The following is an 18,775-nucleotide window of genomic DNA, read 5'->3' as shown; positions in this document are numbered from 1 at the left end:
TCAGCTTGATATCATAAAATGTATTCTTTTCTCCTAGATACTTGTAACCAAATTAAATTAGTATATTCACACTGAAAAAAGTACATTTTAAATTAACATGTTACACGAAAATTAAAAATAAGAGTTCTCTCTCATTGCACACCCAAACTTACCTATTTATTTATATATGATTTTTCTAGAAATGGCAATTTCTAGTATCGAATTTTACATAGACCATCAATGCATTTGGCAGGAATTGGTCATTTTCTGGTGCTAGCCTACAAATTCTCAGTGTGTGTGTTCAATTTCATGGATGTAAACTCAATCTCTAGGTTTCTAGTCCAGTTTCATAAGCACTAGGCTATCCCACCCCCATTATATAAAGATCAACCATGTCGTATGGGACTGGAGTCTCATGTAGGCCAGACCGGGTAGAGTTAATACTAGTAGGTTACCTTCCCTGAATGAAGGAATTGGTAGAATTCCTACACGTGCTCCATACCTTTCTTAAGAGATCAATCATGATTTTATTACTAGATAGGGAGGAGCAAACATGCATCCAAGTGAGCTGAATATAAAATATGGAAAAAGTGCTTATGGTGGTCAAATGTACTGTTTAATGAAGGAGGGGTGGAGGGAGATGGCGGGAAAGAACAATCAGGCCACATTAAATGGTTATGGATTTCTATTATGTTCTGGTTATACTGGTGCAGATTGGAACCATCTAAACCAAAAATGTCACACTTTTACACTCAATGTATCACACCTATCCCAATTACAGATGCTGATTTAAACCGCACCCATTATAAAGGGTGGATTCACACCAGAGTCTGATATGCGCGTATAAAGTGCCAATTGACTTTACACTAAACATCCTTGCTCAGAATGCTAAATATCTCCTCATATCTAAATATCATATAGACTGTCCATCATATAATGTATTTCAACTTAAAAGTTAATAGCAACATGTCAAAGAATTAATTTAGAACGTCTCTGTTAAAGCATCTGTAATACCCAACTAGGTAATGAATGGGTAAATCCCATCTTGCCTTTGTTCATCCACTCCTTTCTCCAAGATTCACTGTTGTTTTCGCCCTTCAGACAGAAATTGAGAGGACTATCCAGAATTCAAGTGAAAAAGTTCAGTAAATGCTATTATTCCATTATTATTAACATTATGCTTTCACTGACACCGTTGAGGCCAAGATAGCATCACCTCTCAATAGCACTCCCTTGGTTGCTCTCCTTGGGTATGGGAGAAGCAGAGCTAAATCCTGATAGCTCTGCAACTAAGAAATAACTTGCATTTATAGCATACCTTTCTCACAATCTCAAGGTGTCCCAAAGCACTTTTGAAGTGTAGTTATTATTTTAATGCACGGAAAAGTGGCAGCCAATTTGTCCACAAACAGCAATGAGATAAAAGACCAATTAAACTGTTTTCCAGCAATATTGGCTGAGGGATAAATGCTAGCCAAGACACCAGGAGAACTCTTCTACTCTTATAAATAAACATAAGAACATTAAAAAATAGGAGCAGGAGTAGGCCATTCGAACTGTCGAGCCTGCTCTGCCATTCAATAAGATCATGGTTGATCATCGACCTCAACTCCACTTTCCCGCCGGATCTCCATATCCTTTAATTCCCCTAGACTCCAAAAATCTATTGATCTCTGCCTTGAATTTAGTCAGAGACTCAGCATCCAAACCCCTCAGGGATAGATAATTCAAAACATTCACTACTTTGAGTGAAGAAATTCCTCCTCATCTCTGTCCTAAATAGCCGACCCCTTATTCTGAGACTGTGCCCCCTAGTTCTAGACACTCCAGCCAGGGGAAACAACTTCTCAGCATTTCTTCTGTCAATCCCCCTCAGAATCTTATATGTTGCAATGAGATTATGTCTCATTCTTCTAAACTCCAGAGAGTATAGGCCCATTCTACACAATCTCTGATCATGACAGCCCCCTCATCCCAGGAATCAATCTAGTGAACCTTTGTTGCACCACCTCAAAGGCAAGAATATCCTTCCTTAGATACGGAGACCAAAACTGTGCCCAGTGTGGTCTCAGCAAGGCTCTGTACAATTGTAGCCACCTTCATGAAGTGTGTGTCAGACTGTTATCCTTCATAAAGAATCTGCTCTTCTGAATGAGAGTACAGGTGTTAAATAGAGAATTGTGTTCAGATTGGTTCATTTCCAGTCAATACATAGCTATATTTTGTTTCTGATGAATTTACACACGAGTTTCTCCATGGGATCATTTTATTCCAGTCAGGCGCCTACAGCCCTCCCTCATCTGATGAATCAGGACTCGGGAGTGATGGAACACTCTCCATTTGACTGGATGAGTTCAGCTCCAAGAACACTCAAGAAGCTCAACTCCAGCCAGGACAAAGCCCATCACACCACCTTAAACATTCACTCCTTCCATCACCGGCGCACCGTGGCTGCAATACGTACCATCTACAAGTTGCACTGCAGCAACTTGCCAAGGTTTCTTCGGCAGCACCTCTCAAACCCGCGACCTCTACCACTTAGAAGGACAAGGGTAGCAGGCGCATGGGATCACCATCACCTGCAAGTTCCCCTCCAAGTCACACACCATCCTGACTTGGAAGTATGTCACCATACCTTCATCGTCGTTGGGTCAAACTCCTGGAACTCCTTCCCTAACAGCACTGTGGGAGTACCTTCACCACACAGGACTGCAGCAGTTCAAGGCAGCGGCTCACCACCACCTTCTCAAGGGCAATTAGGGATGGGCAATAAATGTTGCCCTGTCTGCATTCCGTGGATATATTTTTAAAACCACTCCATATTGAACAACCATAGTGTTAAATATGGAGGAGCACTGAGGGTAGCAAACGCACAGAATGTACTCTGGGTAGGGGACTTCAATGTCCATCACCAAGAGCGGCTCGCCACTGACCAAGCTGGCCAAATCCTAAAGGATAGAACTGAAAGACTGGGCAGTAATATATAATAATATTATAAATACTACTTCTTTGAAGAGTACCAGAGGATATTTTACATTCACCTGATAGAGCAAACTTAACTAGATAATGAATGGAGCAGGGGGACAGATAGAGAAAGTAAGAATAAACAGTCTTGTATTTATGTAGCATGACATCCCAAAGCGCTTTACAATTAATTAATTACTTTTTGAAGTGCAGCCACTGTTGTTATATAGGCAAATGTGGCAGCCAATTTTTGCATAGTAAGGCCCCACAATTGCTGAATTACCAAATAATATATTTTTGATGGTACGGGAATGTTGGCCAGAATGCCAAAATAACTCTCTATTGTTATTCAAATAGTGCCATGGGATCTTCAATGTCCCTGAGAAGGCCTAGGTTTAACATATTACCTGAAAGGTGGCAACTCCAACAATGCAGCTCTCCCTTAGTACTGCAATGAACTGTCAGCCTAGATTATGTGCTCAAATCTGTGGTAGTGCGGGTAGGAGGAAGATAGACTGTTGCAAAAATATGGTCACTTTACATGTCTTTATATTAACAGGGATGCTCCTCCATATTGCCTGTATTAACATATATCAATATAATGGAGGAAAGAGACAACATTTTCTGGAAATCTCAGTGTAATTCAACTTTGTTTTTAAACACCATCCTTCTCCCAGTTATATTTGTTCCAGAATTCAGCAATGAACCCAATCATTAAGTTATCTGTTCATAATTGATATTTCAAAACATAAGGAAACATCAACTTAAGCAAGAAAGATAAATTAAGATTAGCAAAATTGTTCTCCTCATCTTTCTATTATATTGTGATAGTTGTTGGCCTCATACTGTATTGATGTGTCCAGCTCAGTGTGCAAATTGCAAAAACTGGTTCACCCAAATAATTACACTGGTCATCTCTTTTAGGGCTCCTAAACCAAATGATTATCTGGTTCAGTTTTCAGATGAATTTCCTCATTCCTAACATCATATGCATTCCCTAGTGGTAGTCTTTCATCAACAGAATGGCTTTGGGTAGTTAATCTCATTATAGGTAATATACAGAAATAAAGAGGCAATACATTTGTTTACAGGTCAGATGTCAGAATATCTACAGTTACAGTACTATATAACTAAACAAGAAATCCTCTGGCACAGTTGCTAGAGTACATAGTTCTTGAATGTGCATAATTTTGTCTAACATAAATGCTCAGTCCAAAATAAAACCCCAAAATCAAGCAAGTCATAATGTTGGGTTATAATATTTTCAGATAATTGATGAGAGTTAAAATGGAATTGGAATAAAACTAATCTAGATCATAAATATGTAAGTCTATCTCAACGGCTTCACATTTAAGAAGAAAAGTTACACTGCTCTGGATAAATTAAATTCCCCTCCCCATGAACATTTACAAACCAGAAGCTGCATCTGCTTATATACAGCAAATATTTAAAAAAACAAAGCTTTATTGTTAGATCTTGGGAGAGGTAGTGTAAGCCAAATCCAACAGCAAAGCCTGTCAGACTGGAACTAAAGACCAAACAAGACAAACAAACACAGAGATTTAGAGTATAAAATTCTAAAAAAATAAATAGTTTAAATGTCATATAAAACATTCTTGTAACCTTTTGATAAAGGTGTCTTTGTTGGTACAAGAATACCATATAAAAACATTCTGCAAGGAAATAAAACACACTGTGCTTCAGTGGATAGAATAAACCTGCTCATCAAAATGTCCTTCGGAAAATTAGTTCCTCCCACACTTCAGATATAGATACTGAAAAACTGTAACTATCAAAAGATGTACAGAAACACAAAACACTGTTTAGTCCCTATTAAAGGTTCAGTTGATTAAGTTAATGTTCAGTGTGTTGCAGCAGTACATTAATTTCATAAAAACAATCTTATCCCATAAAAATAACCCAAGTGGTTATGGTCATATTTCTGGATCGCAAGCCAGAATTTGTCATTACGAGCAAACAGTTCACCTGCCATGATCCACATGCAAATGGTCTTGGTGTTTGCTGCAGTCTTTTGTACACAACGTTTTGAAACGTTTGCAACAGTTGAAAATTATACTGTTTAAACTCTTCCGAGAATGTAAAGATTGAATTGCAGCTTGCTATTACAGTGGCTATTCCCATCACTACTGGTACCGGTAAAGTTGTTTTGAATAATGAGGAAGACAAGCACCAAAAATTCTGAAGCACCCAGTGATAAGTTAGGATCCTACAAGAATCTCCATAATGTGGTCCAGGTCACTCAAATCTACTCTGCAGATCTGAATGGCATTCACTGATGCAGAGTTACATAACTGAAAGGGTTTTGGAACATCATCTGCAATAGCTGGTGGTGATCTAGCAGATGTCGATGGAAGCAAGCACAGATCTGAGTCATACATGGATGTGTCAATGTCTTCAAATATGTCATCAAAAGCAAGGTCCGTTAGGTAACTCGTTGAATTTGTGATTTCAAAAGAGCCAAACACAGTTTCTGCAAGCCTAATTTCATGCGGTCGGTCTTCAAAAGATATGTCCGTATTTATAACATCCTCACCTGTAGGTGCTGGACAAGGAGATGGACTGATATCCTCCATGAAATCCAAGTCTTTAAGGATTGATGAAATGGCAGATGACATGTCATCATCTGAAACCACCACTAAAGAATTCTCAATCTGACTTTCTGAAAAATCTGAAGAACCATTTAAATCTAGAGAGTTATTTAGAACACATGATGGCATTCCAGTTAATTCAATACCTGCTTGAGATGCCATGTATGTGTCTGGAATTGGACTCGTTCCACTGCATAGGTTAGATCCTTCGTGACTGCTCTCTTGCCTCATTTCCTCCTGGATCTGCCGGACAGTATTCGCTATGAGAACAGAACGATGCAAGTTTGGTTCCACCAGCATTCTACAGCTCTGCAATTTGAAGAGGCACATATTAAGTACTAACTGTCTCTGCAAAGTGTAGGGCAGCCCTGGATTAGAATCAAAGGCACCAGGAACACCAGCCATGTTTTCTTCGTAATCGCTAAGCTTGCGCTTCAGTCCTTTCGCCAACATGAATCTGAGAGAAGAGAAAAGAGGGAAAATTGAATATCTGTTACATAGAAACATAGAAATTTACAGCACAGAAGTTGGCCATTCTGGCCCATCATGTCTGTGCCGGCCGACCAAGAGCTATCCACTCTAATCCCACTTTCCAGCTCTTGGTCAGTATTCATACTTCAAGTGCACATCCAAGTATTTTTTAAATGTGATGAGGGTTTCTGCCTCTATCACCCTTTCAGGCAGAGAGTTCCAACCCCCCACCACCCTCTGGGTGAAGAAATTTCCCCTCGTATCTCCTCCCAATCTCCCCCCAATTACTTTAAATCTATGTCCCCTGGTTGTTGACCCCTCTGCCAAAGGAAATAGGTCCTTCCTATCCACTCTATTCAGGCCCCTCATAATTTTATACACCTCAATCAGGTTTCCCCTCAGCCTCCTCTGTTGCAAAGAAAACAGACCCAGCATCTCCAATCTTTCCTCATAGCCAAAATTCTCCAGTCCAGGCAACATTCTTGTAAATCTCCTCTGCACCCTTTCCAGTGCTGTGGTGATCAGAACTGCACACAGTACTCCAGCTGCGGCCTAACCAGTGTTTTAAACAGTTCAAGCATAACCTCATTGCTCTTTTATTCCATGCCTCAACTAATAAAGGCAAGTATTCTGTCATGTATGTAGACCATGTATACTAAATGTATAGTTACATAAGGTGTGCCACCAGAGGGCACTGCCGTGGGAGACATGAGGGTCACCTGCATAGGTGTGTAGGGCCCAGTATAAAATGCTGCCCACCATGCTTGTGCCTCACTCAGCAGTTACAATAAATGGGACTAAGGTCGCAACAGCTCAAGTACAATACTAGACCTCGTGGAGTCATTTATAAGAGTATTAAAGACATAACAACTGGCGACGAGGTTACAAATTTTCACACAAAAATGACTAACGTTGGTGCATTAGAAAAGTTCTCAGAGGGTAAAGATTAGGAAACCTTTACGGAGCGGCTCGACCAATATTTCATAGCAAATGACCTGGTAGGCGATGATCCGGCCACACTGGCAGATAAGCGCAGAGCTATCCTGTTGACCAGTTGTAGGCCTGCGGTCTACGGCCTCGTCAGGGACCTGCTTGTACCAGAGAAAGCAACGACCAAGTCATACGAGGAGCTGAAAGTGCTAATTCAGGACCAACTCAAACCGAAGGAGAGCATCCTCACGGCCAGGCATCGATTTTATACACACTGCCGCCCCAAGGGCCAGGAAATCGCGAAGTATGCTGCCGACCTCAGGAGGCTGGCAGGACCGTGTGAATTTGGCACATCCCTTGCCGATGCGTTGCGGGACGTCTTCGTAATTGGCAACGGTCATGAGGCCCTTCTTCACAGGCTACTGTCTGCCGAAACCACCTTCACTCTGCAGAAGGCCATCAGCATCAGCCAGGCGTTCATGACCTCAAACTGCAGCTCCAAGCAGATGATGACTCACTCTCAGGACTCAAACCCAGCAAGTACTGTAAATAGAATGGCGCCTTTCACAGGCAGAACTGTTGAACGTGAATTTGTCCAGGGCAGAGCATACAGGCCCCGAGTTCTTTAATTCAGAGTCCGCCGAGGGGTGCAAACGTAAGTCAAGTAGCACCATGCTGGCGTTGCGGAGGCAATCACAGGGCTCATCAGTGTCGGTTCAGAGACTATGTGTGCAAAGGTTGCAGCACAAAGGGCCACCTCCAGCGAATGTGCAAAAGAGCTGTGAGTCACCACGTGGAAGAGGAGTCAGCAGATGGCTGTGAATCCAGCGTGGATTACGAGGAGATGGCTAGAGAGGCAGCTCAGTCCCAGGGCGAAGTGTATGGAGTATATACCTGCACCACAGATTGTCCTCCAGCGATAATGGAAGTCGAGATAAATTCGTTCCAGTCTTCATGGAAGTGGACACGGGGGCGAGTCAGTCAATAATGAGCCAGGAAGCCTTTGAGAGGCTATGGAACGATCAAGCTGAATGACCCAAGCTGGTCCTGGTTCAGGCAAAGCTGCGCACCTACACCAAGGAACTGATCTCAGTTGTTGGTAGTGCAGATGAAAGTGTATCCCATGAGGGCGCGGTGCACAATTTACCATTGCGGATTGTTTCAGGTCTTGGGCCAACGCAACTTGGAAGATGATGGATGGGGAAGATTCATTGGAACGGGGAAGACTTCATCCCACCAGCGATCGACGTCCCCCGTGCTCAGAGGCAGAGCAAGCCCCCACCTTCGGTTGGTCCAGGCACCAGAACGCAGATCCGCGCAGCCCCCCGAGACATAGACCACTCATCACGACTGCGTGGCGATGATCCGGCCGAAACAACCCGAATGCACCTTCCTGGTTTCAGTGGCAGGACTCCTGGGGAGGTAGTTTAGATTCGAGGGAGCCTTCCCAGTTTCAGTGGCAGAATCCCTGGGAAAGAAGATCGCGGCAGTCGACATCATGGACAGGGAAAGTGCAGCGCTAATGGAGCAACGACACGTGGTTCCACGCAAGGAAGACGATTGGGAGAAGTAGTAAGGCCATTTTAAAAGGAGGCCAGCAACCCGCCATTTTTGAATGAACTGCTTGAAATTGGTAACCAATGTAAAGGTCCAGCTGTAACAAGCAAAATGCTGTTGAGCGATGTCAGGTGCAAATTGTAATCAGCCAATGTAGCGGGCGAACACCTAACGGTCGTATACAGGTTCAGCGGGCTACCCAATGCTGTAGACTGCATCCCCGGGACTAGAACGATGAATCATAAAATGTCCCCACAGCTGACAGAAGTAGACAAGCCGCAGAGTAAATGATCCCCGGAGAGCAGAGGCACCGGTAGCGATACCCTAACTCAGATCGGTTTAACATTGCAGGCACCCAATAGCATGAACCATCACGGACCAGAAACAGTAAACTGCGCCTATGCTCGCAGTCAGCTACCGTCACCCACTACCCGGGTGGAAAAGGCACAGCCCACAAACCCACTCGCCACCACCGCAATGCCCAAGAGCGAAGGGTCACCCGCAACGGCTCCTCCGAACGGGACCTGGACCAGCCAGGATCCCAAACTAGAGAGAGTGCTCACAATGGTGCCCTCAAGGAAAGCTAGTCAGCAGTCCCCTGCAAACTGCTAGACAAGACGAGGCAGCCCCACCGTTGCTTAGATGAAACGCTCACTCGCTCAGACCACTTCCCAGGGAGCAACAGCAACAGTGTGCAAATGAAAAGGACAGGGAGGTCACAGACACATCAGCTGTCTTTGGGCCTGCCCGACACTAGGAGTAATGGCAAGAACCCTGAGCTCTGGCAACTCGAGCAAAAATGAGCTCACCTCGCCCACAGACCCACTAGCATGGAACGCTGCACTGCCACCTGACGATCCGGATCTCATCCGGCCGTGCTGGAACTAGACTGTCCTTGTGTACCTGTACAGATATACCTGTACTGATCATGTAAATGTACCACACAAAAAGAAACGCAACTGTAATCCACCCAACAAATGTACCAAGATGTAAATGTAAAACCCATGTGATCAACTTGAATGCAACTTGCATATAATGGGCCATTAGCATGATCTGTGTGCGAGTGTATGTTGGGGGGTGGGGGTGGGGGGGGGGGGGGAAGGAGGGGGAGAATGGAGTAGTCATGGACTCACAATCAGAAACCACTGGGACCTCCACTGGCAATAAATCTCACTACCAACCCACCCAAGCTAGAAGTGACCCTCCAATGGTCAACCAGGAAGAGCAAAGCCCAGGTCACCGTCAATGTACGAGTCAATGTGCATTAAAGACTTGGGGGGGTGAGGGGCGGGGAGTGATGTCATGTATGTAGACCATGTATACTAAATGTATAGTCACAAAGTGTGCCACCAGAGGGCACTGCGGTGGGAGACCTGAGGGTCACCTGCATCGGTGTGCAGGGCCCAGTATAAAAGGCTGCCCACCATGCTTGTGCCTCACTCTGGAGTTACAATAAATGGGACTAAGGTCACAACAGCTCAAGTACAATACTAGACCTCGTGGAATCATTTATAAGAGTATTAAAGACATAACATATTCCATATGCCTTCTGAACCACCTTAACTACCTGGCCTGCTACCTTTAGGGATCTGTGGACCTGCACTCCAAAGTTCCTTTGTTCTTCTACACTTTTCAGTGTCGTACCATTTAATGTGTATTCCCTTGCCTTGTTAGACCTCCACAAATGCATTACCTCACACTTATCTGGATTGAATTTCATTTGCACTGTTCTGCCCACCTGACCAGTACATTGATATCTTCCTGCAATCTGCAGCTTTCTTCGTCATTATCAATCACACAGCCTATTTTAGTGTCATCTGTAAACATCTTAAATCATACCCCCTGCATGCTCTCAGCAAAGAGACTCGAGGTGCTCAGCACCCTCCCAGATGCACTTCCTCCACTTAGGGCGGTCTTTGGCCAGGGACTCCCAGGTGTCAGTGGGGATGTTGCACTTTATCCGGGAGGCTTTGAGAGTGTCTTTGTAACGTTTCCTCTGCCCAACTTTGGCTCATTTCCCTAATTGCTTACTGTACCTGCATGTTAGCATTCAGCAATTTGTATACAAAATATAGGATCCGTCCCCCCCCTCCAACGATAAAAAGTGGACTCTTAAATATAAAAACTGAGAACTGCATTACAGCCCGCAGAAAGAGTTGGGCATGAAAGGATTAATTCAAACAATGCAGCCAAACAATCAGACATCATGAGAGACAATGGCATCGAGAACATGCAGAAATCAAGCGCAGGCAGTGGAATGAGCGTGAGGCAATCCTGTCCCACCCACCCTTTCCCTCAACGACTCTCTGTCCCACCTGTGACAGGGACTGTGGTTCTCGTATTGGACTGTTCAGCCACCTAAGGATTCATTTTAAGAGTGGAAGCAAGTCTTCCTCGATTCTCAGGGACTGCCTATGATGATGATGAATCATACCCCCAACATTCAAGTCCAAGTCATTGATATATACCACAAAAAGCAAGGGACCCAGCATTGAGCCTGTGGAACTCTACCGGATACAGCCTTCCAGCCACAAAAACACCCATGTACCATTACCCTTTGCTTCCTGCCTCTGAGCCAATTTTGGATCCAACTTGCCACTTTGCCCTGGATCCCATGCGTTTTTACTTTCGTGATGTCTGCCAAATTGGACCTTATCTAAAGCTTTGCTAAAATCCATATACACTACATTATACACACTGCACTCATCGACCCTCCTGGTTACCTCCTTGAAAAATATCAATCAAGTTAGTCAGACATGACCTTCCCTTAACAAATCCATGCTGACTGTCCTTGATTAAACCATGACTTTCCAAAAGAAGATTTATCCTGTCCCTCAGGATTTTTTCCAATAATTTTCCCACCACTGAAGTTAGGCTGACTGGCCTGTAATCACTCGTCCTATGACTTTTCCCCTTCTGTTCTGTCATTATATTTTAGTTAAAGATGACCTTTAAGTAAATGTTTATTCTGTTGTTGGTTCAAACCTGAAAAAATGATACTCAACAATGAACAGAAAATGAGTATTTTAATTAACACAGTAGATGTTTAAAAGCATTTGGGGCAATTTTAACCTAACCCATCTGTTGGGAAACTGGTGAGATCAGGTGCAACGCTGGTTTTGGTCAATGGAAAGTAATATTGGACGGGGTGTAAAACCAGCATTCCACCAAATCCCGTGGGTTTCCCACTTGGCAATTAGGCTACAATTACCCCCATTGTATAAGCGGGTTTCAATTTAGTTACAAACTAAACGGAGAGTATTGCAGAAATGTTGGTCTGGATTTTTACCAACCTCAGTGGGTCGGTGGCAGGTGACATCAGTGGCAGGTCCTGGCATTGCTGCTGGCTCCAGCCTGCTGTCCAAAATAATTTTTCCCTGATTGGGCTTGTTAAGCCCACCTAGCGCATTTCCCAGCCAACTGAACGAAGCAGGTCTGATGACGTCATTTGATGTCACGTCATCAGCCGGTTTCCTTAAAGGAACCATGCGGAAATTAATTTTGACATTTGTTCTACAGCTTTGAGGTGTTGCAAACACTGATGAGCACTGCACAGATGTGCAGAGCTGTACCCAGGCTCTCCCATGACTCTCTCCATATGCTTATGGAGGGAGTCACAGCATGCAGGGATAGTTCTCTTCCCTTCCAAGGGGTGGAAGAGACATCCCCAGGAGACCAATGCAGCCTAGTTGCACATTGCACAGGAGGACACAAGCAGAGATGTCATCAGGAGGACTAGGCTGCAATGGACAAATGATCTCAGTAGATCACAAAAACTTTCAATTATCTCAGTAAATCACAAAACATTACTGCAAAGCCACACTCAACCTTATCCTGCTCTGTCGCTTATCACATCCCCATCCATCTGCCTTCCCTACCTTACTCCTACACATTCTTACTGTCATGTATCTCACACTACTGTATATAACTGTATCTTACCATGCTATACATGACTGTAACTAGATATGACCTGTAACCACAAGTATACTTTACCACCAGGGGTGCACTTGCAGGAGACACTGCATACCTGTTCTACACAGGTATATAAAGGCAGGTCTCAGGCAAGTGTGGCACTCGAGAGCTGTGAAATAAAGGTGCAGGTCCAGAGTGACCTTGACTTCAGCATGTGCCTCGTGCAAGTCTGTACTGCAGGGTCAGGACTTTACAGTGGCGACGAGTTACGGGATCACAGAATCCACAGAATGGCTACCAATGGCTCAGAGGAGAAATACAATGCTGGAGACAATTGGGAGGACTTTATAGAAAGGCTCCAGCAAAGCTTTGTAACCAAAGACTGGTTGGGCGACCATAAGGCAGACAAGAGAAGAGCCCATCTCTTAACCAGCTGTGGCTCGAAAACATACGCCTTAATGAAGGATCTGCTGGCACCCGAGAAACCAGCAAGCACGTCGTTTGAGGAGTTGAGCACACTGGTAAGAGACCATCTGAAGCCAGCGAGCAGCCTACACATGGCCAGACACAGGTTCTACAACTACAGACGCTGCGTGGGCCAGAGCATAGCCGACTTTGTGGCGGAACTTCGGAGGCTGGCTAGTTTATGTAAGTTCTCCGATGAACTAAGGAGAAATACTGAGAGACTTTTTTATTGAAGGAAAAGGCCACACAGGTATATTCCGAAAGCGTATAGAGACCAAGAACTTGACTCTAGAGGCAGCAGCACTGGTCGCACAGACATTCTTGGCAGGTGAAGAAGAGAGGTTAATCTATACTGCGGGTACGACAACTAACGAAACATCGGAACAAGGGGTTCACAGCGTGAAACGAGCCGCTACCCCCACACACAGAAAAAGGCAGGAGAGCAGGCCTTCAACAGCAAGCAGTGGCGCCAGAAGCCATCAAGGGCCACATGAACGGCCGTTCACGCCTCATAAACCCACAATGCGAGCAATCAACTAAAGACTGAGAGAAGCTCAAGAGAGATCAGCCAGATGCAGCTCATCCTTCGGAAACAATGGAAGCGGTCTGTGCTGGAGATGTGGGGGAAGGCGATTTCAGCATGCTGTTTGCAGAAACTGCAACTGTACAGGGCATCTGGCTCGCATGTGCAGAAAAACAGCAGCTCAGCTGGTATACGAATCGGAACAGTCGGAAAGCGGACCAGAAGACGGTGGGGACAGTGCCCGGGACGCCAGGGTACAGCGGGTCAACACGATCAATGTCCACTGTTCTTACAACAAGACGCATCCAATAATGATGAGGGTCCTACTCAACGGGATACCCGTCAACATGGAACTGGACACGGGAGCTAGTCAATCTCTCATGAGCGTCCAACAATTTGAACAGCTGTGGCCGCACAAAAGCAACAGACCAAAACTCACAAGGATCGACACCAAACTAAGGACCTATACTAAAGAAATCATCCCAGTCCTTGGCAGCGCCATGCTCTCTGTCACACACAAAGGGACGGTGAACCAACTTCCCCTGTGGATTGTCCCCGGAGATCTCCCAGCACTGTTGGGGAGAAGCCGGCTGGCAAAACTAAATTGGAAATGGAATGATGTTCACGCCATGTCGTCAGAGGAACGGACCTCCTGCTCAACAGTTCTAAATCGTTTTGAACATCTCTTTCAGCCAGGTGTGGGCACCTTCAAAGGGGCCAAAGTTAAAATCGACATCAGACAGGATGCCAGACCAGTCCATCAGAAGGCTAGAGCTGTGCCTTGTGATGAGGGAAAAGATTGAACACGAACTGGACCGGCTTCTGCGGGAAGGCATTATCTCACCCGTGGAATTTAGGGACTGGGCAAGTCCCATCATCCCAGTCATGAAGCCTGATGTAATCTCCACAGATTCGTACGGATCTAAGTCTACCATAAACAGAGTCTCCCTACAGGACCAATACCCGCTGCCCAGAGTGGAGGATTTATTTGCCACATTGGCTGGAGAAAAACTTTTCTCGAAACTAGATCTCACATCTGCGTATATGACGCAAGAACTGAGCGAAGAGTCTAAGCTACTCACCACCATCAACACATGTCGAGGCCTTTTTATGTACAATCGATGCCCATTCGGCATCAGGTCGGCAGCTGCTATATTCCAGCGCAACATGGAGAGTCTGCTCAAGTCCATCCTGGGGATGGTTGTGTTTCAAGATGACATACTCATCACGGGCAGGGACACCGACTCCCAGCTCCGCAATTTGGAGGAAGTACTAAGTCGACTGGATCGGGTAGGCCTAAGAGTTAAGAAATCCAAGTGTCTGTTTCTCGCACCAGAGGTTGAATTTTTGGGTCGAAGGATTGCCGCTGATGGAATCCGCCCAACAGAATTCAAAACCGAAGCAATTCGTCTGGCACCCAGGCCCCGGAATGTCTCGGAACTGCACGCCTTTCTCGGGCTACTCAATTACTTTGGGAACTCTATGCAAAACTTGAACACGCTGCTGGAGCCTCTCCACGTGCTACTCAGAAAGGGGTGTGATTGGTTTTGGGGGGACGCCCAAGAACGCGCCTTCAATAAGGCACGCAACCTTCTATGTTCCAACCGTGTTTTAGCCTTTTTTGACCCAGGTAAAAAGCTAGTTCTTACATGTGATGCATCAGCGTACGGGGTCGGGTCAGATTTACAGCATGTCAATGATGAGGGTAAATTACAACCCATTGCTTATGCTTCCAGGTCACTTTCGTGGGCGGAGCGCGGGTACGGTATGGTTGAGAAGGAGGCGCTCGCGTGCGTGTACGGTGTCAAAAAGATGCACCAATATCTTTTCAGGGCCAAGTTCGCGTTAGAAACCGACCACAAACCCCTCACGTCCCTGCTATCCGAGTGCAAGGCAATAAATGACAACGCCTCGGCGCGCATTCAGCGGTGGGCACTCATGCTAGCGTCTTAGAAACATACAAACATAGAAAATAGGTGCAGGAGTAGGCCATTCGGCCCTTCAAGCCTACACCGCCATTCAATAAGATCATGGCTGATCATTCCCTCAGTACCCCTTTCCTGCTTTCTCTCCATACCCCTTGATCCCCTTAGCCGTAAGGGCCATATCTAACTCCCTCTTGAATATATCCAATGAACTGGCATCAACAACGCTCTGCGGCAAGGAATTCCATAGGTTAACAACTCTCTGAGTGAAGAAGTTTCTCCTCATCTCAGTCCCAAATGGCCTACCCCTATCCTAAGACTATGTCCCCTGGTTCTGGATTTCCCCAACATCGGGAACATTCTTCCCGCATCTAATCTGTCCAGTCCCATCAGAATCCCATACGTTTCTATGAGATCCCCTCTCATCCTTCTAAACTCCAGTGAACAAAGGCCCAGTTGATCCAGTCTCTCCTCACATGAGAGTCTAGCCATCCCTAGAATCAGTCTGACGAACCTTCGCTGCACTCCCTCAATAGCAAGAACGTCCTTTCTCAGATCAGGATACCAAAACTGAACACAATGAGGCCCACCAATGCCCTATACAGCTGCAGTAAGACCTCCCTGCTCCTATACTCAAATCCCCTAGCTGTGAAGGCCAACATACCATCTGCCTTCTTCACCACCTGCTGTACCTGCATGCCCACTTTCAGTGACTGATGAACCATGACACCCAGGTCTCGTTGCACCTCCCCTTTTTCTAATCTGCCGCCATCCAGATAACAGTCTGCCTTCGTGTTTTTGCCCCCAAAATGGATAAGCTCACATTTATCCACATCATACAGCATCTGCCTTACGACTACACAATAAGGCACAGACCAGGCACAGACAACTGTGCCGACGCGCTTAGCAGGCTACCCCTGACAACCACGGAAGGGTCCGACGAATAGGACTGTGAGATGGTCATGGCAATCAATGCCTTTGGATCCACAGGTTCGCCCATGACGGCTCGCCAAATCATAGCCTGGACGACCAGCAACCCCACGTTATCCTTAGTCAAAAGATGTGTTTTAACTGGTGACTGGGCAGAGGCTCGCGATGCCTGCCCCGAGGAGATCCAACCTTTCCATAGGCGCATGCATGAACTATCACTACAGGCAGACTGCCTGATGTGGGGCAACCACGTAGTTATGCCCTTGCGAGGCAGAGCGGCATTTATCCGGGAGCTCCACCGCGAGCACCCAGGGATTGTCCTTATGAAGGCCATAGCCAGATCCCACGTCTGGTGGCCTGGCATTGACGCGGACTTGGAGCTCTGCGTCCGGCGGTGCAGCATTTGTGCCCAACTCAGTAATGCCCCCAGGGAGGCCCCCCTAAGCCCCTGGTCCAGCAAACCGTGGTCGCGGGTGCATGTAGACTATGCGGGCCCATTCATGGGCAAAATGTTCCTCGTAGTCGTCAATGCATTTTCAAAGTGGATCGAGTGCACCATTTTAAACTCGAGCACCACCTCCACCACTGTGGAGAGCCTTGGAACCATGTTTTCAACGCACGGAATTCCTGACATATTGGTCAGTGATAATGGTCCGTGCTTCACCAGCGCAGAATTTCAAGATTTCATAGTTGACCACGGCATAAATCACGTTAAGACGGCACCGTTCAAGCTGGCCTCCAATGGCCAAGTGGAGCAAGCATTGCAAATCGTTAAACAAGGCATGCTAAAAATCCAAGGTCCCACACTGCAGAGCCGCCTGTCGCGACTGCTGCTGGCATACAGATCTCGTCCGCATTCGTTGACTGGGGTTCCCCCCGCGCAACTATTGATGAAACGGACCTTAAAGACTAGGTTCTCGTTAATCCTCCCAGACATACATGAAATTGTTGAGGCAAAGCGCCAGAAGCCCGAAATTCGAGGGGGAGGTGGAATGAGATAGGGGACAAAGTGTTTGTGCTTAACTATGGCAGGGGTCCCAAATGGCTTGCAGGGACAGTAACAGGCAAGGAAGGAAACAGGCTACTGGTTGTACAAATGGACAATGGCCAAACCTGCTGGAGGCATGTAGACCAAGTAAAAAGTAGATTCACCAACAATACTGCAGAACCAGAGGCAGACTACAATGTGGAACTCACACCACACCTGGTGGACAGACAGAGGGAACAACCTGAGCAAAGGGCAGTCTCAACAGACAGCCCAGGTGAGATACCAGCAATCACACCGAAAGAAAAACAGACACCAAGGCAAACAACTGAACCACAACTAAGACGCTCCTCGCGAGAGCGTAGACCACCTGAGAGATTGAATCTATAAAGACAATAAGACCTTGGGGGAGGGCGATGTCATGTATCACACACTACTGTATACAACTGTATCTTATCATGCTATACATGACTGGAACTAGATATGACCTGTAACCACAAGCATACTTTACCACCAGGGGTGCACTTGCAGGAGACACTGCATACCTGTTCCACACAGGTACATAAAGGCAGTTCTCAGGCAAGTGTGGCACTCAAGAGCTGTGAAATAAAGGTGCAGGTCCAGAGTGATCTTGACTTCAGCATGTGCCTCGTGTAAGCCTGTACTGCAGGGTTAGGACTTTACACTTACTTATACCAACTTATCTTGCACCTCCATTCATCCCTCTCTATCTACATTTTCACTTCCCCATCTCACTAGCCACCCCTCACACTCACTCTCATCCTAGTGCAATCATACCAACTAATAATACGCAAGGGTAGGCAATTGGATGTTTTAGTTAATGTTCATGTGACGTTTCTATTAATGCACTGTCAAACATTGAAATCTTTATTTTCAACACTTTCATTCTTGGACAGATTTGTGTAAATCTTTGGAAATGGCTTAGTGAGTTGCAGTGAATGGTGAGACATAACAGTAACTCCCCACAATGCTGAGGAGTGTGAAAGGAATTGTAGGGATGCTTTATGGTGTTGGTGTGGGGTGGTGCCAACCTGGCGCATCATGTGGCAGCCAGAGTGTACAGCATCATGTGAAGTAAATCTGGCCATGGTGAGGCCATCCCTGGCATCCCGAGCAGCAATGTGGTCAGGTGCTGATGCCCTTTGTCCTGTGCAACATCTGTTGATTGCGGAGGAGGTTGGTGTTGGTACTGCTGATGTGTCTGGTGCTGCTGGTCTTGGGGCTGATCATGGTGGGATTCAGAGGACCAAGGTGAAACTGTATAAACCGTACCGATTCTGATGTGATAGGTGGCAAGTGAAATTGAGGTGACAGAAGCAATCTGTCAATGGTGAGAGAGGTTGTTCCAATGAGGTGACACTGGATCGAGAGTTTGCTCCAAATACTTACATCCTGCATAAAGTTCAATCTGTCTTCCAAATGCAATTAGCAACAGCTTCTGAGCTTGGAAAGTGAAGAGCTGTGAGATGGGAGCTTTTATAGCACATTTGCAGCTGTCAAGTAA

The 18,775-nt window shown here is 45.8% G+C and overlaps 1 protein-coding gene across 2 annotated transcripts in view; it reads right to left on the bottom strand.

Moving 5' to 3' along the window:
• Positions 1–4,389: 4,389 nt before the first annotated feature.
• Positions 4,390–18,775, bottom strand: part of LOC139263341 (SERTA domain-containing protein 2-like) — a 68,931-nt gene continuing 54,545 nt past the window's right edge. For both annotated transcript variants that reach the window (XM_070879248.1, XM_070879249.1), the window contains exon 2: positions 4,390–6,009. In XM_070879248.1, the coding sequence (XP_070735349.1) occupies positions 5,163–6,009 (847 nt within the window). In that variant the 3' untranslated portion in view covers positions 4,390–5,162. The remainder of the gene's footprint in view (positions 6,010–18,775) is intronic.

Source organism: Pristiophorus japonicus, chromosome 4 (assembly GCF_044704955.1).
Source record: "Pristiophorus japonicus isolate sPriJap1 chromosome 4, sPriJap1.hap1, whole genome shotgun sequence".
NCBI lineage: Eukaryota > Metazoa > Chordata > Chondrichthyes > Pristiophoridae > Pristiophorus > Pristiophorus japonicus.
This window is presented reverse-complemented; position numbering and strand designations above follow the sequence as displayed.